General features: G+C 36.8%; 1 protein-coding gene across 1 annotated transcript in view; it reads right to left on the minus strand.

Moving 5' to 3' along the window:
- ARHGAP42 (Rho GTPase activating protein 42) overlaps positions 1–25,177 on the minus strand; it is a 142,535-nt gene that overhangs the window by 51,830 nt on the left and 65,528 nt on the right. Inside the window, exon 4 of the mRNA XM_064409450.1 lies at positions 14,160–14,231. Within this exon, the coding sequence (XP_064265520.1) occupies positions 14,160–14,231 (72 nt within the window). The remainder of the gene's footprint in view (positions 1–14,159; positions 14,232–25,177) is intronic.

The following is a 25,177-nucleotide window of genomic DNA, read 5'->3' on the forward strand; positions in this document are numbered from 1 at the left end:
GCTATATTAAAGAGAAAACTACAAACTGGAGCTTGTCTGTCACCAGGACAACTTCTGGCCCAAGTGCAGTGTTTCCAGACACAGCACATCTGATCAACTTCTTCCTCCTTTTCCAGATTTTAACTTAACAAGACCCTCTTCCTCCAAAGGTAGAAGTTGACAAAGTAAAAAGACTAACAGAAGTAAAATGCAAATAAAGTTCTCTTGGCAATTTGGACTGCATTAGTGTTTTTACCTGGCGATACTCCTGAGAATAAGTTTGCAGCAGGACAGTGTTTCTGGCATTGCTCTGATTACTCAGACATGTTTCTGGGAAAAGTATAAAAAAATACTGGCCCCAACAGGTGAGTGAGTTTCCTTTGCTTGAAAGGTCCTCCACTGTGCCAGTAAAGCCCACATATTTGGATGTATTGAAGCCTCTGAAATCTGTTTACTTAATACAAATTAACAAAAAAGAAGATACACTCAGAAGCAGGTGATTCATGTTCTGGATGAGAATAAACAGTTTATGCCAAAATAGCTCTTGTCTCACACACTCAGTCGGTGACTCACAGCACACAGGCACATCCTAAGGGGAGTCACAGACTCAGCTTATTCCTGCTTTAGCCTGTTCTTCTGCAGCCCTCAAAACACTTTACACACAACCACTGCCCAAATGAATTATCTGAATCCTGGTCCCAGCAATCTGTGCCCACAAGACTGAGAAATCTACTTTGCCACATACTAGGAGGTTTTCAAAGAAAGTTTCTATGCAAAAACATCTCCTCAAAGTTTAGGAGACAGATGATTGCTTTTGCCTAGATTCCACATTGGATCAAACCCCAAGGAGAAGAGATGGTTGGATAAGAAAGCTTGTGCTGTACTGTTACCAGAACAGACTGCACCAGGCATGACACAAAGCTTAAGGCATGTGGCCATAAGGAAGATGCTAATTCCTGACCTCTGTACTGTCTCTTACTCCCTTCAGACTCCAGCTTGCTTTCATCCTTGCACATCTTTCCTGCAAGTAAACTTCATCCCTTCTCTTTGCCCTGGAAAAGTATCAACCATTTGTTTCAAAATATCAGCTAGAACATATGATAAAAACTCCCACCCAAAAGCCATGTGAGATAACTGGGAGGGTGGAAAAAAAAATCTAAGCACAGAAAAACAAAAATTACATAATATTAATATTTGGCATGTTTTACACTGATATAAGTCAGTCATATAAGTCATACACCGATATAAGTCATCAACACCTTTTGTCTAGACTAAGTCCTGCAGATTCTAAACACCGTAAATGTCTCTGTATAGTTGTTTAACCATTCTCAGGTGTGTCAAGCCTTATATCAGTTCAAAAATATTTACAGTTTGAAATGCTTCAAATTTCTAGGAACCCCATTAGGAAAGCCCTTAACCACACACTCGCCTGACAGCATTTAATGGATCCTTACTAACTGCCAGTACCCTCTTGAGAGACTAAGGTCATGTAATACTGGATCCAGGTTTAATTCCTGGTTTTATTCTCTCTGCTCAGATTTCCTGCATAGTTTTATTTCAAAACTGATTAGAAAACCTCAAAAAAATATTTTCAGAAATAAATTTTGCTTGAGATACTTCTAATTATAGGCATGCCAGTTAGAAGTTTAACTCCAAAGATGTTCTGTATTCCTCTTGTTTTACAAATATTTATGGCTGTGAGAAGTCCAGAAATCAATTCCTGAGAAGTTTATTAAAAAGCTGACTCAAGTTAGTCAGATAGTTTTTCTCCCGTTCAGAAAGATTTTGATTGCATGCTGTAACTAATCATATACATGCTACAAATCATTGGCATGATTCTTACAAATTTTACCAACTAGCTGCATTTTTAGATATAAAGCATAAATTGACGTTATATTTTAAAGTTGAATTTATTTTTCCAGAGGAAATATCAAGAAATCTGGTGTTTTTATAATGGTCTACCACTACTTTGTGTGCAGTATTTAATGTCAAAACTGTTACACTTATCTTCAGAATACTTACATAAATTATTTCTCTTTATTTTTCCAAAAAGAGCCTCTACTGTCCTTCTCATTCACTCCCCTTTTTTTAGTTGCAACAATTTTGGTGTTTTATTTATCTATTAGCTCTTTTTTTGGTCCAAAATACACTTTAAGAAGGTAATCCTTAAAAAATCCCACCAAAACATTGTCTTGTTGAAACCATAAAATAAATATGTTTTGCAATAAATTATTTTAAAACTATCAATACAGGAAATTAAACCAGAAATCGTTGCAAAGAAACTATTTGGAAAAAAGAAGTCAGTACCTTGAAAAGAGGAGAATACCTTAATTAGAGAGCAAGTGAACATTGTGAAACATGGCCATGATTATTTGTTTCTTCCTCTCAAACCAGAATTAGTACATATTTTTTTCACTAACTCAAATTGAGGTTTAGAAACTGTAGAAACGGGCACATAGATACAACAGTAAGACTTGAATATAGATCAAGTCAGACACATTTGTCAATTGAAGAACCTGAAGGCGACAGTGAACTCTGTGGAGATCAATAAAGCCACATCCCTTTTCTTTCCCTTTGACAACAACTGCAAAAATGTTGATTTTTGCAACAAAAGATTGGAGATGGTTTATTGCTAGAATGTTAGACTTCAAATATATTTTCTCGAAGCCATCTTTTTCGTTACCTCCCAGACAAAAATCCAAATTGTATTTCAACAAAGTTAGTGGGATTTTGTTTGGAGATGTAAGTTTGGGGACCATGTTTTACTAAGTAGCAGGACAAAAAAAAGTAGAAGTGTAGTCTAGAAAATAAATTAAATTTAGTTTTGGAAAGACTGATTTGAGCTAAGATCCTATAGACTTCTTGGAAAATGTAAAATCTCAGAGTCTCACAACTCCTCCTTTGAGGAGAAAAAAAGTAAATTCACCTTCCATTTTATGTTGCCTGAGGTTTTGTTGAGCATTCTCATGGAAATAGATGGTGAGTTGCTGGGTTTTGGTTGGTTTTAATAATATTAAAATTATCATTGGCATATGAGACCAGAGGGTGCATTTTGATAGATGCCTGGATGGAAAAAATTTCTATGTGGTAGAAATTTTGATTTGTTAGGTGAATGCTAAGGGTTCAAGATAAGGTTGAAAGACATCACAAGCTTTTTTTTCCAGAAGAAAAAGTGAAAAGTTAATATAAAAGTCCTTCCCTCCTCTTATTCCGCAAAACAGAATTTAATGTATTGTCAGGCTACAGGGTTTCCCTAAATCCATAACTAAGTCAGAAAAGTTAAAGGACATGGTTTATGTATTGTTAGCATATAATATAAAGTGAAGCAAATTTGTACCATAGTTCATAAAGAAATTCTTGTTGATCGACATAAAATAGGGTTAATACAGTAATAAATTATGTCTTATGTTCCTCATAACTGCTAGTGAAAACAATTCCAAATTGAAGCAGAATGCATCATGTAGAAAATTAAATGTCCAAATGACTATAAATCTTAAAACCAATTCTTTACTAAAAAAGAACAACCATATGCAAACCATGATGATCCAGAAAACAATATAGTGTATAACAGAAATAATTATAATAAAAAGAATATATTGCAACTATGAAGTATAACAAGGCAATAAACTGGGAATACAAGACTGTTTAGCAGCATTAAAGCTATGAAGACAGGTATTAGAAACTGGCAGTTAAAAAATAACCTCAATTAAAATCAGGTAAGGAATACATAAAACTGAAATATACTTGAAACAACCCAAAACTAATTTAAGTTTAACTGGAATTCACATCTGTGTAAAATACAGAATAACCTTGCAAGAGATAATTTACTTTCAGGTTCATAAACTTCTGAAGAAAATTTTCTTTTCCCTCTGTAATGCCTTTAGAGATCCAAGCATCAGGTACTTTCAAAAGTGTATCCTGGAAGAGGAGAATCCATTTCCTAATAATTCCCTATGTAATTCCACAGATGTTTTCAAATTAAAAAGCAGATACTATTAGATAAGAAAATGTGTTTGTAGGATGTCACTTGTTTTTCTCAAAAAAATTCCCTTTTGAAATGGAAACAAAAATATTAGAAGTTCCCAGCATTGCTGTGAAAAGACAAGCAAACCTGCCAGTACTGTCAGGTCACAAAGCAGGACAGACTCCCTGTTATTCAACTGCAGAGCTGTCTTGAGTTTATTTGGCATTTGCTGATTCCAGGAGTAGCTGCTCTGTGTCTGGGAATCTGCTAAATCCCTGCCCAAACAGCAGGACTGGTAAGTCTACACACGTAACCTAGTTTTATTGCTTTACTGTCTACTAAATATGAAGTATTTTTGCTGGAATAGCTTACTTAGGATATTATCAAGTTACTGCTTAAATAATATGGAGAAGCCCCCTAGAACATCAGAAACTGACTTACTTTTCTCTGCATCAGGTTTAGGATAGCTTTCTGAAGTTTAAAATATTTTATCATAACAGGAAGAGTTTTGTTCCTGTACAAAAGCTTGTGACTTTAAATTATTTCAAAAACAAAGTTAGCTACACTCTTTAGGAGCTCACGAAGAGGCCACTTCATCTGCACAGTTAGCAACATCTTTTCTTTGTGCACTGAGAGCAAAGATAAAGAAAAAAGCTGCAAAGAACATAATGTCATTCAAATAAAGCAATTCCAACAGACCAGCTTAAAACTTCACATAATCACTGCTTTATTTTAAAAGCTGCAGATAAAAATATCTCCTTTTTAACTAGCAATTTCTTTTTTTAAACACTCTTTGGGAATCTCCCATCTATGCCAACCAATCAGCCAACATCACTGATCCCAGCGTGCCAGCAGCACATTCAGCACCACTCATGGTCCCAGGGCACCTCTGATGTCATCTCAACAGGACTGCAGTGCTGACCTGAGGAAGAACTTGAGGCGTGCTATGAGAAATTTTTTAGATTAATACACACAACTGGAAACTGTGCTGTTTACAGATATTTTGGGAGAAAAAAAAAAAAAGGAAACAGTCTGAGGTCAATGTCAGAAGTGATTCTGTTTTGTTTTGAAAGCATCTATTTTCAGAGTCCCTTTTACAACACTGATAAAAGAACACAAACTATCACTTTGGGGTGAAAAGTTAAGCCTCCCCAGTGGCGTTGTTAAGCTCACCGAGTGCTCTCATATTACTTCTTGGGACTGGGTGTTTAATCTTCTCATCGAGACAAGAATCTGAGACCACCCCTTCTTGGCAAACTCCACAGGAACAAATGGTTCTGTGGTAGCTACTATAACCTGACAGGTCCTGAAATAACAAAACTGCTTTATTTGGTGGAAGGATGGATCTCTTGATGCTCCCATATCTACCGAGACATAATAAAGTTTGAAGCAATGATGTCCATTTTTGTTACAGTACAGAAAGGATATTTTCCAGGTACAATCATCCACTTCACTTTGGAATAGAGCTATTTCAGAGTTTGCTTTACCAAAAGTAAAATTGCTGTATTAGTAGGAGATTCAAATTTGTATATTCCCAGGCCCCTGCAGAATCTGCTGCATAGACAGAACAATATACTGGATGAAGAGAAACCTATGGCGATACAGCTGATCAAATGATTTTCTGTTTACAATGGAAAAAGGCAACTCCACCATACATATGGAATAAAGACCCATAGACCCCACAACATCTGAGAAATGTCCAAACAATCCCCAAATTGTAACTATAACTGTAATTATTTTTATGCTGTTAACTTAACTACACCACAAAACAAAAGGAAGCAATGCAGAAAGAGATCTTAATTTTCCCCCAAACTGCTAAAGAAAACCCCAACATGTAACAGAGTAAGGTTAACAGATTAATTCATACCCACGTATAAGACCTCATGACTTAAGCATTTCAGTACAGTACCTCATGACTTAAGCATGTTCAGTACAGCTGTGGCACTATACAACACCCACAAGAACAATTCTGAAGTAATCCCTGTAAGGAAAGAGAACATAACTGCCTTTGTCAAAACATAATGAATTTGGTTTGATAAAGGATGCTAAAACTCAGGACAGAGTCTAATTTTCAACAAGGGGAGGAAGAGCAGGGGACTAGGTGCCTTTGAGCTGGTGAATGAAGACTGACACCTTGTGCAGGGAGCAGCATACCAAACTCTGCTTCTTTAAGTCCCGTCCTGCTCTGTGCCTGGGCAATTGGCCACTTCCTCTACTTCTCTTAAATCTTTCTTGATACATTTAAAATCTTGTCAACAACCTTGAGAACTGCTTTTCAGGTGTGGGAACATAATCCTGTCCACGCTGTGGCCAAGAGCAAGGCTAGAAAGAACTTAACAGGTGAGTAGAGCTACCAGAACTTAACAGAGCAGTAGAGCTCTGTTTGCCAAATCCTCCATGCCCTCAAACACTCACTAAGAAGTTTAGTTCCCCTGTAAGCTGGAAATTAAGTTTGAAGGTCAATGTCTTTGTTCATACTTTTGATCACAGCTCAGGAGTCCAGTAGGATTCTAGCAGCTGTGCAGGGTCAGGATGCAACCTTCCTGAGTCCTTCCTGTGACAAATACTATAATAGGCTGCAACAGACTAGCAAGAAAAAAAAGCCTTTATTTTATTAGAAAATGTCCAAGTTTTCTTGCATTTTTATATTCTTTTGTCCTTTTTCAGTAAAAAGGCTGATAAAACCTATGTTTTTAATTTTTTTCTTTTACTAACTGTACATTTTTAAAAAATAAAAGGTTCTTTTTGCTAAGAAAGGTACACTGCATGCTCACTTAAACAATTCCACCAATTTACAAATTCATTCTAAGCCTTAATTCTTAAATGTTATGGCAGAATAGTAAATTATTTTCCAATTTACTACAGAGGACTAATTTATTTATCCTTAATTTATATCTCTTTTCTTTATGATGCAAATTAGAATCTTATTAAACTGCAGAAAAAAAGAAGCTTCAGAAACCGGTTTTAGTCAATGAGCCAGTTAATCACACTCACTTATAACAGAGAGGCTGCATTTAACAGAATTTATTAAAACTAACTATGCACATAACATTAACTGTTTTCCTCCCAAACACCTGCAGTTCGTTAACACACTGAACCAACAGTTTTTAATCACAGTGTCCACAATCTTATAGTTATGAGACTTGAGTTTTCACTCTCATCTTTTAAAAGAATACACTAAAAGTGAAACAAGCTTTTAGTACTGTTGTCTTTCTTTTGTTTGTTTTTCTGTTAACTTCCTAAAAGTTTCAAAAGTTTCATTCAACTTTGAATGAAACAGTAATTGAACTGAAGCAAACTGCAATGAGAAAATAATTTTGTTTCATTTGCATGAGCTGTCCCAAGAAGACCAGTCACTTCAAAAGACTCTGGGTCCAAGCGCACAGCCAGTGTTGTCTTCCAGTTTAATAGTTTGGCTCTGCACTGTTAAGTAAGACTTTCTTAGATGAAATGTATGCATAGAGTGCTCTTCGTCACTGTTTCTGAAACTTTCCAAATATTTCACACACACAAGTGTAGACGAAGCAATGGCTAATCATACTGGCACTACAATTATTTTGTTTGTGGCAAAAATAGGTTTTTCACTACTTGATATTTCCCTACATTTATTTGAATAAATAAGGGAAAATGCATTTGATCTATTTTAAAAATAATTTGATATTATACATTCTCATTAAATGCAAGTTCGGATTTCTCATTTCTTGCATTTGATAATGCTAGTTTAAGTAAAATAACAGATTAGACAACATATATGGGATTATTTCTCAAGTGAAAGCCAAAACCTTGGAATGAAACGCATTTACTAGTGAAATTTACAACTTTCACCCTTCAGAAACTTTAACCAAAACTTGAGGATTTATGTAAGTAAATGAAAAGTTAGAGAGAATTTGTACTGCTCTATCCACCAGAGACAGATGCCTATTAGCCTATAATACCTAAAAAGATTGCCATGAGTTATTTACCAGTACAGCAGATTTTTTGGTATGCAGCTGTCTCATGACCTCAGTCATGAGTAGCCTCAGTTCCTCATGCACAGTTATTTCATCTTACACTTATTCCCAATCCTCCAGTCCTCCTCCTCTCTCAGCAACCTATGGGAATAACACCAGATTTTTTTTTTACCTGGTCATTAACAAAAGTAAAACAACAGACTGATCTCAATCGCCCCAAAGATTCTTCTAACTGGTGACTTCTCTCTAACCAGACATTCTCCCATAAACAAAACTCACTGCCCTTTTAACATGAGCTAGTTCCTCTGACAGACTGGGTGTCTCATACTAAGCCCCATCTAAACTACATTACAATGACTCATCTAGAGTGTTATAAAAGCCTGGCTGGAATAGAAATAGGTTTGATCCCCTGCATTTCCTTGCCTACAGAATAAGTTACCAAAAAAGATATCAGGTAACTGGTACTAACCATTCTTGAGAAACCTGCATTTTAACTGAAAACATTTGGTCATCAATAATTCTCCTTGCCTGTCCTCTCTTTGTGCTTCCTTCTCCTGGCCCCCTCCCTCCATGGTTCAGACTGACATTAAAACACACCAAATCTAGTGGATGCAAATACCAAACCTTGAGTGACACACACCACTTGTAATGAAACACCTCCTGCTGTACCTACTACAAAAACCCATTTTTCTCAGTTAATGGACAACAAGTGCTATGACTTGATCAGATACTGAGGAAACTGGTTCACCAAATGGGCGTTCTGGTATTTCTAACCATCTTACATACTTATCTAAAACTCTGCTTTGACAGATTTCTGACAGACCTTAAAAAATGGGGGGTTTTTGTTTGTTTCACGCTCCTCAATTTCCAGACAATCCAAATTAAACACAGAGAGAACGTGCTACCTCCTGCATGCCTACATGTGAAGATAGATGTGAGCAAAGTTGCAGGAAAATTAATCCCAGCAGTGAATATGGATTTGTTTCCCAAGTAGAAAGGAATTCACTGCTTTGAATAAATGAATGAAATTAAATAATGATAAAAACTTATCCTCCTGGCCAAAACAAATTATTTTATGAAACAAACAGATGGAATTGTAAGGAGGAAATAAAACTCTCCTTTTAAGTCTTAAAACCAAAATTGCTTCTGTTGTCTTTGATCTGATTTAAGTTGTATTAAAGGTCAATGAACATTGGAACAAATATTGCTAAATACTGTACTCAATGGATAAAAAGAAAGAGGAAGGTTTGGCTTTATTGTCCATAACACATCACACAATGAGCTCACCAGAGTTACCAGCTGGGGCCTCACAAACCACATTGACCAAATAAGGCAAAAGGCTTCGTGCCTGGAATCCTTTCCCAGTTACCTCACCCGGCTTCTGCTCGATTTGCTACAATAATTGGAGAGGTCATTTTTTTTAAACTCAGATGGAGTAAATCAACAGGCTGTCCAATGCAAAGCTAGGTTTGTGTAGTCTCTGGAGAGAACTCAGCTTTATTTAAGCTGAGTGTGTACAGAAAAGGAATAACTGAAATATGTGCAATAAAAACAGAAGAGCAAGTAGTATAAATCAAGAAGAGCAAGTGATGTAGATTTGTATATTGCTGGTTAGATTACAAACACTAATGTTTTATGGGGAATGTTTCTCAAATTTGTTGGGTACCTTCAGGTTTTTGAAGTGCATGTTAAGAATTGGTCTTTAATGTTATTCTTGTGATGTTCCAAAAACACTTGAACTTTGCACTCTGGGTTTATACGGTCCTTGTATTTAAAATATAGATTTGTAACATCAACAGGATATATTTTATCCTCCATATTCTTTTTGATTTCTGTGACCATATTTTTGCCTAAACTCATTATACTTTTGAAGAAAAAATTAAATATTCTCATTCTCTGTATTAAAAACATCTATATGATATTCATCATGGTAGCAAAAAATCTTGTGAAGTTGTTTATTGCTAAAATAACATGGTGATTCTCATAATTTATAACATTTTCCCTTTTTTTCCCTTGGGAGGGTGGGATTTGCTTGTATTTATCTGCAACTGAATTTTAACTGTTGTTTTATTTAAAAAAAGGCAAAAAAAGCCCAGAAATCACTTTTAAGTGCTCTCTCACATAATCTTTGCTCCCAGCAAAATCTGACAGTAGTACCTAATATAATTTCCTGGTTTGTATATTGGTAACGCAACTGTCTAATAATATTTTTCTTCCACAAAATTTGGAAACACAGCTCAACAATGTGACATTACTATCAGCTATCCTGCGGAGTTTGCACCATCCACAGAATCACAAAATCACAAAATATGCTAAGCTGGAAGGGATCCAAAAGGATCGTCAAGTCTAACTCCTGGCCCTGTGCAAGACCATCCCCAAGAGTCACACCATGTGCCCAAGCGCATTGTCCAAATGCTTCTTGATCTCAGACAGGCTGGTGCTGTGACCATTTCCCTGGGGAGCCTGTTCCAGTGCTCAACCACCCTCTAGTGAAACCTTTTTTAAAAAGCCACTCACCTGATTCACCTTCAGACCATTCCCTTGGGTCCTGTCATTGGTCACTACAGAGAAAAGATCACTGCCTGCCCCTATGCTTGCCCTAATGAGGAAGCTGCAGACTGTGATGCAGTTTTCCCTGTTTCCTCTTCTCCAGGCTGAACAGAGCAGGCAATTTCAGTGTCTCTTTGTATGGCTTCCTTTCCAGACCCTTCACCACATTCACAGCCCCTCTTTGGATGCTCTCTCATAGCTTCCTGTGGCACCCAGAACTGCCCCCAGCACTGGAAGTGAGGCTGCCCCAAGAGCAGAGCAGAGCAGAGCAGAGCAGGACAATCCCCTCCCTTGCCCAGCTGGCCATGCTGTGCCTGATTCCCCCAGGACAGGGCATTGCTGGTTCATGTTCAGCTTGTCCTCTATCAAGACCCCCAAGTCCCTCTCTGCAGCACTGCTCTGCAGCATCTCATTCCCCAGTCTGTCCATACATCCAGGGTTGAACCATCCCAGGTGCAGAATCCAGCACTCTCCCCTGTTGAATTTCATCTGTTTGGTGTTTGCACAGTCCTCTAATCTGTAAAGGCTGGTCTGGAGGGCCTCCCTGTCTTCGAGGGAGTCAACAGCTGTTCCCAGTTTTGCATCATCTGCAAACTTGCCTAGTATCCCCTCCAGCCCTGTGTTCAAGTCATTTATAAAGATTTCGATGAGCACAGGGTGGAGGTTGGAACCCTGTGGAACCCCACTAGTGACAGGTCACCAGCCTGATGCCATCCCACTCATTAAAACCCTTTGTGCTGACCCAATTCTCACCCCACAGCATAATGTATTTATTCAGCTGAATGTTGGACATTTTGTCCAGAAGGATCCTGTGACAGCATGGAAATCACATAAGCTGGCTTCCCTTGATCAGCTAGGTAGGTTAGGTTGTCATTAAAGGAAATCAGGTTTGACAAGCAGGGCTTTCCTCTCATGAAGCCATGCCGGCTGTCACTAATGACTGCACAGCCTTTCAGGTGTTTTTCAATACCTCCCAGAATAATTTTCTCCATAACTGTACTAGGTACTGAAGTCAGACTAACAGGCCTGTGTTTTCTAGGGTCCTACTTCTTGCACTTCTTGAAAACTGGGACAACTTTCACCAGCATCCAGTCAGCTGGGACATCTCCTGTTTCTCGTCAGAGAACAACACGTATACAGAAATGTTTTGGGGTTTTGGGAAGCAGAGGGGTGATGGAGAAACAGAAGCAAGTTTGGATTTGATACGAATACTGTTCTACACACTGTTTTAGACTAATGCTACAGGGAAAAAAACAGCTCACACCTGCTGTGGACCTGGTAAGGTCCACTCAACTGATGTGTCTAGAAAACACCACAAATAAAAAGTGACATTCTCAGTGTTCTGTAAAACTTGCTGCTAAAATCCAAACAACAAGAAAATATCTATATCTTCTGTTTGACTATCAGCACAGATCACCCCAGAGATGCTCAAAGAGCCAAATCTCTGTGCAAACCTTTCTTAACTGCAGATAAACAACCAGCAAGTTCAACTCATTCAATATTTATAAGAGCTCATAAATGCTTAAGTGCTGATCCCAGTGAACAGAAGTAGGGTAAGCAATCTGACTATGTTTTCCACTTTACCAATAATGGGTTTCACAAAGCCCAAATTTCTACTCTGCTTCATATGGGTCTCATTATTCCTAGATCATACGTTGCTATTTTGTAATTACTAGAAAAACAATACTGAATGTAATTAAGCTCTGACTTGTTTGTGTTGATACCATTTAGTTAAAGGCCAACTGTAATTGCTTCCACTGATAAAAATCAATTCAAAGGCAAATGTATCACACTTGGTTATGACGGCTTTCTGAATCTCTCATTTCTGAGTTTGGCAGTTGAACACCATGTGCAGTGCTAGAGAATATGTTTGTTTGACATTTTATAAAACAATGACCTGGGAGAGCTCTCTTTAGGGTATCTATGTGTCAAGCCAAGTATCCTGGACTCTCCAAAACACACAGCACTGCATAATAAAGTGCATTAGACGCTGGAATAAGAGTTAGCTGAGCCAGGCTCCTTCCTGAACTCATTCTGTACAGTGTAGTATGACCACAGACAAGTCAAAACAACTCTAAGAGGAGCAGATGCCCATATTTTACATGGAAGAGATATGGAAAAGAAACCAGCCATTGTGATACACCAAACAGAGAGAACTCAACCTGTCCTGTAGTGCCCTGCCTTTAATATTCTTGATGATATAAAAAACAAAGGAGTCATCTTCAATTAGATCATTATGCATGTGTTGACATCTACTGAGTGATATATTTATTCAAAGGAAACCTGAGTGTTGTAGAGAGTTCTGCGGAGAGCCCTGTGAACCACCTATGGATTGTCTCAGTCATGCAGCAAGACAGTCAGTAGTATGGTGGGTTGAGCTTTCAAATAGGGTGCTCTGAAGAAAGATATCCCTTAAACTATGGGAATAGGAAATGAAACATACACAAAGAACTGGATGACACTACTAAAACCTACTGAAAACTAAAAATAATTTTGTGCTGGGATTAAATTCTGATTCAAGCAGCATGGTAAATAAACTCCCAGTCCAGCATCTCAGAGCAGCATAGGGGTGGGACAAGAGAAGAATGTAGTTGTACACAAAAACATATCAAGTGAAAGGGTAAAGAACACCCACTTCAGACAAATCTGACCTCAAGTTCGCAGTACACATTCTTCACAAACATCTACTTAGTTCCTGTGCGGAAGCAGCCCCATGTGTTTGCTACACATTCACAACAACAGTGCAAGAAGTATAAACCTTTGGTGTCTCTTTCCAATAGCTCTGTTCTTCTTCTGGGTTTCTTTGAGTACAGCACAAGCACAACCTCACCTGCAACACCAGAGAGCTTTTTTTTGTACTCATTTAACCTACAAATGGAACGTTTCCCAGAAATTTTTATGAGCACTAATATAAGATACAAAATGCTTCAGAACTAGTGTATTTATAGAGATAGAAGAACCATAACCTCTAATTGACTACCACAGCCTCCACACATAGCCCAGAGACTGTAATGAAAGCAGACATTGACAGCCACTCAAAAATTCAGGGTCACACTGAAAACAGCTCTTCTAGACCAACAGTTAATTCCAACATACTTTTCCCCAGTATAGCTAATTTCCTGAGCTGACTAATGAACCCTGGTATAGACAACCTGCATTGTCTCTCTCACACAGATATAACATTTAACACCAAAGAACCAGATAAAATTACCAACTGGAGCACTTCCGCCATGGGAAAATCCCTGAAGAATATTAAGATGAATACTCTGGCAAAATGAACATGAACCATTGCACTGCACGAGCCATGTAAAGAGGAGAGGGACAGCAGAGGCAGAGATCGTGCTGAAACTGTCTTCTGTCTTTATACAATGTCTGCTTGAGGGACTCATAGCAGCTGTTTGAATCCTCCCTGTGGTTCTGGGTTAACCCAAGATGCAGCACAATGTAAATGCAGACATCAGAAGATGAACACAATGCCAGATGGTAGGAATGTGCAACAGTAGCAAGAGCTGTCTTCTATGCATATTATCAGTCTTTAAGCTCCATTTCTAAATCGTCTTCTCCTCTGAAGCAAAGAATTAGTATAATTTACTAACATATTAATGAGGATGGTATCAAGTCTGTTTGAATACAAAATGCTTGTTTTTAGTCCAGCCTTCAAAATACACTGATAAACTCAAATAAACATGAAAGGAAAAACAACTCCAGCCACTTACTTTTGCTGCTCCTATTTGCTCTTTTCGAAACTTCTCCAGCGGTGCTATTAGCACATCATTAGCATTCTGGATCTGCAATGTTAAACATAAAGGATATCTTCTTAATACAGAGTATTTGCAGAAAGTGCAGTCACTGTAAGTCTGCCAATGTGCAACACTGAAAAATGCATGTCCAAAATATTCTGGTAAGAGCAGAAGGCAAGTAATTATGTTTTCCTTAGACAAAGCATACAACACACACACACACACACTAGTCTACTACAGAACATTTTTATGAATAACTAAGGGAATTTTAATGGAAGATGCAGTAATTTTCTCTCCAATATGCAGAAGGTTTTCTGGTACTTTACTTCCATTTCTTGCATCTTGCCTAAAACCAGAATAGAAAACGAAAACTTTCAGGAATATATTTTGGCAGAACAAAGAAGACAAACACGTGAATACTGACAGCACTGACTAAAAAAGTCTGTGTTTACAGAATCTGAAACTTTGACAGCTGAATCTTTTCAGCTGTCCCTTTGGATTATAGACCTAGGTACACTGAGCAGAAGACAGTGAGGCAGAGAACTCTAAAAAGATATGTGGGTACTTAAAAGAAATACTCTAGATTGGGTTCCTTCACTTTTCTAATTTTTAAACTAATTTGAGATGTCCTGCAGCTATTTTTATCCCTTTAACCTAAACCAGAGTTCTTAATGAAACACAGTTTTCCCCTCTGGCCTCTGTTTATTTAGTGTAAATCCAGTCCTGGGAACTCCTCCCTGAAACCCATTCCCAGCAGCAATCACCCAAAGGAGTCTGTAGTCATTTGGGACTGGAAACACACAAGCAGGAGAATACAAATGGCAGCCAAGCCATCATGCCACTCTCCAAGGAAAGGAAGCATAATTTCCCCATATGCCTTTTAGGGACAGGAAGAATAACCAATTAAATTGACTTTGCTGATGAAAATCAGAGAAACTAAAACCTGTCAACATATCAGAAATAAAGTAGAATAAAACACATTACAATATTCTATTATACTGACTACAGGCAAAACTCTGGGTTTTCTGCACAAATAGCTTTTTTTCTCCTCACCAGTACAGTCTTTACCAAGACTTATAATTTGGGCTTTGGCAGGTTTAGTGGTCTGGGCAAAGCTAACATGTACTTAAGCCAAATGTGAATGAATACAGTTCTTGTGGTTCTTCCATAACAGTAATTGATAAGTTACATTGTCAGTTGAGCACAAAAACTTCCCAAAAGGCTGTAATAAAAACCATATAGAATAAACCCATTGAAATACAAACACACTTTTTTCCCCCCCAAACCTAACATTACAATTCAAAATACCACAGAATCACCACATCTCTTAGCAGGGCAAAGTTTTAGGAGAAGATGAGACTCTCTTTGACACCCTTATGAAGAGAAGTCCAAAAGAGCAATGGCAACACTGGAATGTTCAGTGATGCCATGATCAAAATGTGATACATTTAAAAACAAAAATAAGGCACAGAGGATGAGGAGGAATGTTTTCATTGCATTCAACATCCTCCACCAGTTCCACTGGACCAGACTACAACACTACCTTACTCTTCAAGTGGATGCTTTCCAACAATATATAGATTTTTAGCTGTCATCCAGCAATCTAATAACTGGGACTCAACACCTTTTACAAGGCAAAGTGCATGCACTTAGCAAAAGATAATTTCAATCCCAAGGATCACTAAAGCAGATTAACAGCAGTGCAAAACTTAAATAACTTGCCTACTACCAAGCAAAATATCAGTACATATGCCTGGAAGCAGCAACTGGAAGTTCTGATAGCTTACAGAGCATGTACATGGCTTTTAGCAACACATACAGAAACCACAAATGATTACTGGAGTCACTGGTGTTGAAATGTGTATACAATTGTTTTTTTCATGTCCCAAACTAAGTTTTTCTCTGCCCTTTAGATTCATTGCTAAATACATCGCAGTTCAATTAAGGGAGACAGATATATATCATTAAGTAGCTACTTCTCGTACCAGCAATCACTCCTAGTCTTGCTGCTAGTCATTGCCAGTCAAACTAACCCCATGTGGAGCTGAATGGCCCCTCCCTTGACTCAAGGCTACCATGGTCACGCAGCCTCCATGCCACACCAGGAAACCTCACTGCATACATTGTCCTCTTGGCAGTGTTAAAGTGACTGAAACACAATTCCTACCCATCTCATTCAAAGATGATGCAAAGTAAATGATAAAATACCTGGAAAAAGAGAATCCTGCTTCAAACACCATGGAAGAACATACAAGGAAGCATATGGAACTGAGAGGATTCGTCTGAGAAGTAAGTGGCTTTTCTGGGCTGAACCAAAATGTTATACTCACAGTTATACATGAAGTGGGAATGGACAGCAGGCATTGCCAGGCTTTCACCTAGATGGGGTCTGGCCTCTCAACAGACCTGCTAAACCACATCAACAGAACACACTGCAAGCTCATCCCTGGGCTGAAAGGTTCTACTGGCAAGAGCCCTGTTGTGACAATTCATCTTCCAGCAAAATTAGGAGCTAGGAAAGAAATAGGCTTTGGTTTTGGGGAGGGAGAATTTGGCAGCAAAGGACCTAAGAAAATCCCAGCAGATGCATTTCAACAGCCACTATTACAGGATGTAGAATGCTCCACTGTGTAAAGATTTCCATCAATTTCCACCAAGTTGGGCCTAGCTTTTGGAAAGAACAACTTTTGCCTTACATATCCACTTATTAATTTCCTTTCTTTGTCTATTACTATCACTGCAACTACCTCACAGTTTCTTTCTTAATGGTTATAAATCTACATTCAGCCCTCCCCCGCATCACACCCCCCAACCCTTAGTTGTCCCTTTTAAAGTAGCAATCCAATATCCAACAACCATTTCTATGGAAATCTGATTGCTTTAGATAATCTGAATTTTTTTCACTGTGTGGTCCTAATAGAGTATCTTTTTTCCTGCCAAGATTATAATCCCTCTCCTACTCAGTTATTGTGTTAGGTTGATATCAGGGACAGTGGGAACAGGCAAACAATGCCAAAAAGACTGTAAGTTTTTGTAAACAGCAACTTCAGAAATCCATGTTGTGTCTAAAATATCGATCTTACCCTTCCATGCTTATCCAGACTAGTCACACCTTTAGAGAATTCACATTTTGTTGATCTAATAGTTATTAAATGTTACACAGTTCTAGTGCTCAGCATGGTTAACATGTGGCAGTCAATCAAATTACGAGATTGTTTCTCTTGTTTGGCAAAAGCAGTGGTCCTTCTCCAGAAAAATAAAAGAAAAAGAATACCACAATTTAATTTACTAACAGTTCATCAGTCTTTTTTAAATTAAGATGCCAGACAATTATTAGCAGACAAAATACAAGAATATTACTTTGACATTTGAAAGAGCTATATTAGATACAGTAATAAAGAAACAGATTTTTCTAAAACAAAAAGCTTGTTCAGATTTTTATCTTTGGTTTATATAATTCCACTTAGTTCTAGTTGATTCTACTTGTTGAAAAAAGCACTAATGAAAAAAATACCACTAAAACCACACAGAAGTTGTAAAATATATTTGAAATAGAAGCATTTCAAAATTCAAAATACTTTTTCTAAGGCAGTTAACAACTTATGAGGTTGGTCACTGTTGGCATAACTGTAACATTTCAATATACCCTGGCAGCCTTTGAGACAACATAGTGAAGCCACTTAAATTGTCTTTTCTGATTCATGATCATCCACTTTTCCAACCTACCCTCTTTCCCTCCAGGAGTTAGCTGTGAAACTGAATTTATGCACCCATACTGAGATTAAACTGTGATTTTCCCCAAACTGCAGATGTGGAGAGAAACTCCACATCTATACATTGAAGACAGACTGGGCTAGCAACTTCTTAAAATTTTCCTTTTTTAATAAAACTTTCAATCATTAGAATGAAGACCATTAAGAGAATCACAATTATTATATAGTGTTAGGGAAAAATAAATTTCTTGCAAATATATCTGAACATTTCAATTTCTAGATTTTCTTAGATTCAAGTCAACATTAATATTTTTAATGAGTTTTCTAATTAGTTTTCTGATTTTTCTGAATTTAGGAGAGTGAATGATATACAGCATGTGCATGCAACGTTCTTCTTCTCTTACTTAAACTGTAAGAGGGTAGACAAAGATTTACATGGAAAGAGGGCAGGTTTAGATTAGATATTAGAAGGAAATCCTTTATTGGGAGGGTGTTGAGACACTGGCACAGGCTGCCCAGAGAAGTTGTGGATGTCCCATCCCTGGAAGTGTCCAAGGCCAGGTTAGATGGGGCTTTGAGCATCTTGGTCTAATGGAAGGTGTTCCTGCCCATGGTAGACAGTTGGAGTTGGATGACCTTTAAGGCCCCTTCCAACCCAAGGCAATCTGTAATTCCACTTTGGTAGAACCAGTGGATATAAACAGAAATTAACCTAAAAAACATCGATGCAGCTGCTAATTCATTTTAAATTCTAACAGCACAGACACAGAAATTTTAAGTCCTGAATTGTTTTAAAGGCTTTTATCTTCACCTTAGTGTCTACAGGCTGAACTGCAGTAACAAGGACAGTTAATACCTTTTGAGCCTTGTATTTTCATTTGTAGGGATAAGGACTAGGTAAATCACAGAAAAAATGGAGTTAACAGATTTACCAATTGCCAGAAGAAGACAGCAACAATTTAAGTGAGGAACATTTGCAGTAAAGAATTATATTAAAATAATTTGAATGATAGTTAAACAATTTAACTACAAAAAATTTGTGTGTTTATATAGTGTATCTTGGAAAAACATTTTTTGTTCCAAAATCTGCTATGACTACTTTTCATGGCAATACAGAATGACCACACTAGCACATGGTAAATAGAACTCATTTTCCTGAAATACTTAATGGCTCGCAAATTCTGAATGCTGAAAAATATTAACTTTTTTTCATGTCAGTGTAAGACTTTTAGAAAACACAAATTAAATTCATTCAAAGGGGGGCAACAAATCTCATAGGTAATATATGCATGGTAATGTATTTCTAATTTGTAAAAGTATTTCTCTACTTGACACAAAGACATAATTTAATTTTAAATCTTTCTCCCAATTCCTAACAATTCCTAACATCTGATCAAAATACCTCTTCTTTCAGTCTGAGGCCTGTATCAGCAACTCCCAATGAATACAACTTCAAATACAACAGTTGAGACCAAATACAGACAACCAGACTTTTGTATAACTTATGTATCAAATTGAATACTACAAAGAATATAAACATGCCATGTTAAAACACTGGTCATGTATTTAAGTGCACAGTTTCTGTTTTAGAAGTTAAAAAGTGTAAATATTACACAAAGTTAATATTGTGAATTTCAATGCCTGTAACTACTTGACCTTAGCAAGACAAATATTTTTACAGCTTTGTACAGAAAACTCTACACAGACAAATCACATACTTAACAACAAACAATATACTCGAAGTTCATCTTAATACCTCTCACCTTTACAAAAAAAAAAAAAAAGACATCAAACAATGTCTAAGCTTATGTTAATTTCCTAAAGATATCACTACCACTGCCACTTATTTAAAGTAAAGCTGATGTTAAAGGAGATTGAAAGACTATGAAGTTTCAGCTACATACGATTCATAACATAGGCTGGACACTTCCATGTACAAGGTGTAATGCAACATTCAGCTTCTTACCAAAACCTAAAGCTGTATCAAGTGGTATTAATTCATTGCCACAAAGGGATGCTTATAAATCACATTCTAGTCAAGGCTGGGATAGTCATACACATGAATCAAATCATGGTTTGGGTTGGAAGGGACCTTAAAGATCATCAGGTTGCACCCCGTCACAGGCAGCAATGCTTTCCACTAGATCAGGTTTTTTCTCAGCGTTTTCAAGTGAACTTCAATTTTCTATATGGTATAGTTTATGTTTAAAAATACATCACCGTAGTGTCAAACCTGAAGTGATTGTTTGTTAGTATAATAAAAAAATTACACAAGAGAATATGCACAAAGGCTGCCTTTAGGACAGAAAAGCCAGTCTCTTTATAGAGTCCTCACAAAACATTAGAGGAAGAACACAACTCATCTGAAGAACAACTGAAAAATTTCAGATATTTGGTGTCCTCAGGAGATTTTTTCTTTTGACTGATTACAGACTGCAGAGATAAAAAATCAGCCAACCTTCAAAAAAGTCTTCATGAAGAATCTGACTCAGATCTACCATCTCTTTTTAAACATAACATTGATATTCTAAAAAATACACACTGATATGTATGTAAATATACGCAGAAAAAATATGTAGATATAATACTTTAAAATTAACATTGCAAACATAATTTCAGATCACTGATATTCTAAGTCAGAAAGGAGCCACAAGAATCATCAAGTCCACATCTTAAGAGAATGGTCCATCCAGGGACTGAACCCACAACCTTGGTGGTATCAGCACCAAGCTCTGACAAACTGAGCCAATCTTCAGGGTCTTGTGTATCTTGACTTTGCAATTACTCAGTAGAGGTCTTGGTAAATGAAGGCTTCCTGATACATTTTTCTATCAGAATGTCTAATTATGGGTGAGTGGATAAACTAGATTTGAAAGTACTAGTGAGTACTGTGACTATCTTTGTGATCATTAACCAGATGCAAATTTGTCTTGTAATTTGGGGAGAATATCAAATACCAGGAGGTCCTCTCTCTGTCCCATTTGGTAGTTTCCTCTGTTACTCCCAAGTATTAGCCAAGGAAGAAAATAGTTATAGTTTATAAGCAATATATTTGGGGAGCTCAGTGGCAGGAATGAGTGAGTCGACATTATTTTAGAAATATTCCCTTGTACTATCTTCTTTTCCCTTTGCTATTTTTCAACTACCCACTATCCTACTAAGCACAGTATGTAATTAAGAAGAATTAAGTTTAAAATGTTTTCATTACATCAGCACATGAATGAAATGTTTATATAAGCCACATTTAATTAACTTTATACCCCAGCAGTCTCAAAGTTGAGGCATATGCCTTCTGTGCTGTTTCCATATGTTCCTAAACAGGGTTATGACGACCTCTGCTATCTTAGATGAGGGTACAACATAGCAAGTACCTACGAAATACAGCCCAATCAACCTCTACCTTTTTGTAGTAGCTCTGGTACTTTAGCACTCACAGATCCCAAGGTCCAGTACAACCATTCATTAAAACAATAACTTGATTCTCTTGGAAGGAGGCACCAATATTGTTCGTGTCTGCAATGGCTGTGGAGCAGAAATTTTCTTCTTCCTCCCAGGAAGCCAAGCCTTATGAATGACCCTGAAAGCTTGGGTCTAACACTGGTTAACTTGCTTTAGGGCCAAGGAACAACAGAGAAGTATTAACTCTAAGGTTTGGCATTAAGAAAATAGAGAAAGAGAAAATGCATTTTTGAGTTTAAGTAACAGATTCCCTTCCCAAACTATGGGGAGAATAAGCCTATGATCCATTCAGACAAGATATATCACATCATGAAATTGTGTGGCTGTTTGCAATCAAGCTCAAGTTTGCTAATCTGCTTACATAAATGTAATTCCGTGTAGATGTATAAATGCTTAATACAACAGTATTTAGAAATTTCCAAAAGAAAGCAAATTAATGTCTGGGCCACTGGGTTGAAGTCTGCTTTCCCTCAGAGATATTGCAAACCCATTTAAAGTTTTCTGTGATAAGCCAAAGAAATCTGGGACTGGGTAAGATTTGTTTTTCATTCAGCAGAAAGCAGCTGGATTCAACAGAGACAGCAAAAACATTATAGACATTACAGGATTCAGTAAAAGTTACTTTCACAGTCTAAAGTTACACTTACAAAGTTATATGGCGCTTCTAATGTAACCAAACAGATGAACTACTAGTGTAGCCATCTCTCAAATAAATGAAGAAAAAATTAACAAAGCACTGCAACCAATGAAATAGTGTAACAAATTACTTGCTTCAGAGTTACAAGAAAAAGTAGTCATCATGCTAACTAGGGATCACATGAGTTAGATTTTATTATATCAGGTCATACAAAATATGGCTTAGTCTAATCCCAACATGAAGTAATATTTTTATGCCTCCTGATTTCCTTTCATTGAATTAATTTCTTGCATAGTTATTACATTTATTACCAAGTGATTACATGTGCAGTGCTGGAACAGGTACGTAATCAAAACTTCACACCTCATCTAGGCTATTTTTTTTTCTGTCAAAATCCAAATTGGTCATTGCATATCACTTCTCTTCGAGAGGGGACATCATTCAGCCTCAGAAATAACCATTCTGCCCTCCATCCCCTGGCAGCATGCTACCTCCACTACTCACACTTTCTGTCATTCATGGGTATTAAGATGCCAGATTCACCAGTTGACTCTGGAATGTGGCAGCTAATTGGTGTCTGACCAAGACAGGGTTCACACAGGGAGCTCACTGAAGCTGGGCATGGAAACCAATAGAAAAAACTGGATCATCAGAAACCAAAAGTTCCTACTATCTCATTCTATTCATTTAGTGATGCTCCAGAACCATCTTATGCTACTCACTGGCAATATCTTATAGAAGAAATTCCCAAGGGAACAAATATTTAACAGAACTATACAAAATGCAGCATGTCTTACAAATGACTTCAAACATCTTACAATTATTTTTCTTAGTGGTTTGTTCACCTTTTCATGAACGGCAACCATAAGAAATAATTCTCAAAGACTGCAAGACTAGACTGTAGATATTCCTCAGTGAGTGACAAGACATGTAAGGAAGGGTAAAAACAAACTTAGACAAGAATACTTGTGCCATGAATTTACAGCTGCAAGTTTCAAATGCATCTCATCAGTTCTTGTTTTGCACAATAAGATAGGTTATCTGTGACTGAACTTGTCATTGCAGGCAAAAGAAAGTAACAGTTGCAACAAGATTTCCACACATTAAAAGATTTTAAAGATGCAAAAATGGTGTTTGGCATGTTTAGATAAAGTACATTACCAACACATTCATTTAATACTTCTTTTTAATGCGACTTCCTTTTAATTATCTTGTTCACCTAATTTATTCATTGTCTGTGATTTCTCTGGAGGGAAAAGCTAAATATTCATTCCACCTGTTTTAAATTCCCCATTTGAGAATTTGCAGTAAACTTAATACATCTTTCTTGCCTTATGAAGAGAAAATATCATTATATTTAAACTCCCAGAACTGTTGTTATTTTACAGCAGTTAAGTTTTAATGTTTGTATGCTATTCGTTTTGGTCGTAAACACAAGATTCTTGGGCATTGTTGGACCACAAATACTTCAAGCATGACTTTAAAGAGCACCAAAAAGAAGCTACTCAATTCCTACCATTTGTATGTGGACAGATACCACATTTATAATCATCCTCCACCAAATGGTTTGGTTTGGCAATCCAAATTTACTTTACATTTTAAAAGCTGATGCTCAAATTTACCTGCTGAGTTAAGAAAGTGCAGTAGACCTGTATTATCAATCACTCCGAGTAGGAGTAAAGTCAGAGGCTACAAACCTGTCACATGCCCAGTGAAAAAACTGCCTCTGATAACATGCAGAGGCAATGAGACATCTAATACATTTTATGGACAGCCTTAAAAATTATTTACAGCATAAAGTATATTGTCATCTGCCTACAGAAAGCAGGTTTGTTTGAGGAGGAATATTAGATGCCTTTCAAGCATTCGGAATTGCTGAAGTGAAATTGCTACAAATACCTTTATGTTAATTCTGGTTTACATCTTCAAGATGCACAAAACTTAAGCAAAAAAAGTCTTAAGCAAACATGAATTATTGAAAACAGTCATGTTCCTCACATATGTTCCATGTAAAAAGTCAGATATTCTTTTTTCTCATAATTCTTTATTTTACTTCAAATCTCAAAAGACTGCTAGATTTAATTTTCTTTAGGAAGGTGAATGAAGAAACAAGTTAAATACCTAAATTATTTGACCCAAATAAGACCAAACTGAATATTTTCTTGCTACCATCATATTCAACAGACTTTTATAAACTTAGATTACAATAGGAAAACCATGTGATGGTAGCCTTCAAGAATGTCTTTAAATTTTTACCAGACACTTAAAAATTATTCTTTTTAAAAATAAAATAATAATACCAAAAATTTACACTTATAGCATCTTATAAAATAAGACTACATAAAAAATTGCATAAATACTTTTAGATGCTATGATCCATAAATAACACCAATGTAAAAGCAAACAGCCTTCTGGAAAAGCAACACAAAGTATTCAGAAGACAAAAATGGAAAAGGACAAATGAATAACAGCAGTTGATAAGAGAAATAAAAAGCAGAGTGTGCTTGTATTTCATAATAATCTCAAGAAATTGAATGCCAGAGGTCAGTATCAAGACAAAAAATCCAGCTGAAATATTAAAGGGCTTGGCTAGCTTTATGACCATTAGTAAACACACACTAGTTGCATGTGTTAAATTGAAGGAAATTAGATCTTAAATTTTAAAGCATTCAGAGTAAGCACATAACTTATCTGTCATCTCCCACTCACAGCTTACAAAATGGCAAAAAGTCCAGTGTTTGTTGGAACACTGGATAGTCCCCAGAAGAAACATCTGTGTACAAAAGGGGCCCAAACAAACTCAGAAAAGTTATTCTTTATAATGTAGTTGAAGTGGTAAGGGTAAAAATTCAAACATTAATATTATATTAAAATTATTGATTTTAAATTTTAATTTCTGCCCTTCCCTTTGCTAGCCTGAATAAAATAACAAAAGTAATTCCACAGCTCTTCTCATGTGTCAAGAATTTCCAACTCTGTATCAAGTATTACAAGTACTGAATAAAGATGTAAATACTGGCATGTTGTAAATTAGGCTTCATGGGGAAATTAAGATGCAAAGAATAATACCAAGGGAATTGTCCAGACATGGGTTTAACAATACTGCTCCTGCCCTCCCACAGTAACTTTTAACAAAATTGACTTCATTCCTCTCACAATGCACCTTGCCAAGAAATGGATTTGAA

The sequence above is a fragment of the Passer domesticus genome, chromosome 2 (genome assembly GCF_036417665.1).
Source record: "Passer domesticus isolate bPasDom1 chromosome 2, bPasDom1.hap1, whole genome shotgun sequence".
NCBI lineage: Eukaryota > Metazoa > Chordata > Aves > Passeriformes > Passeridae > Passer > Passer domesticus.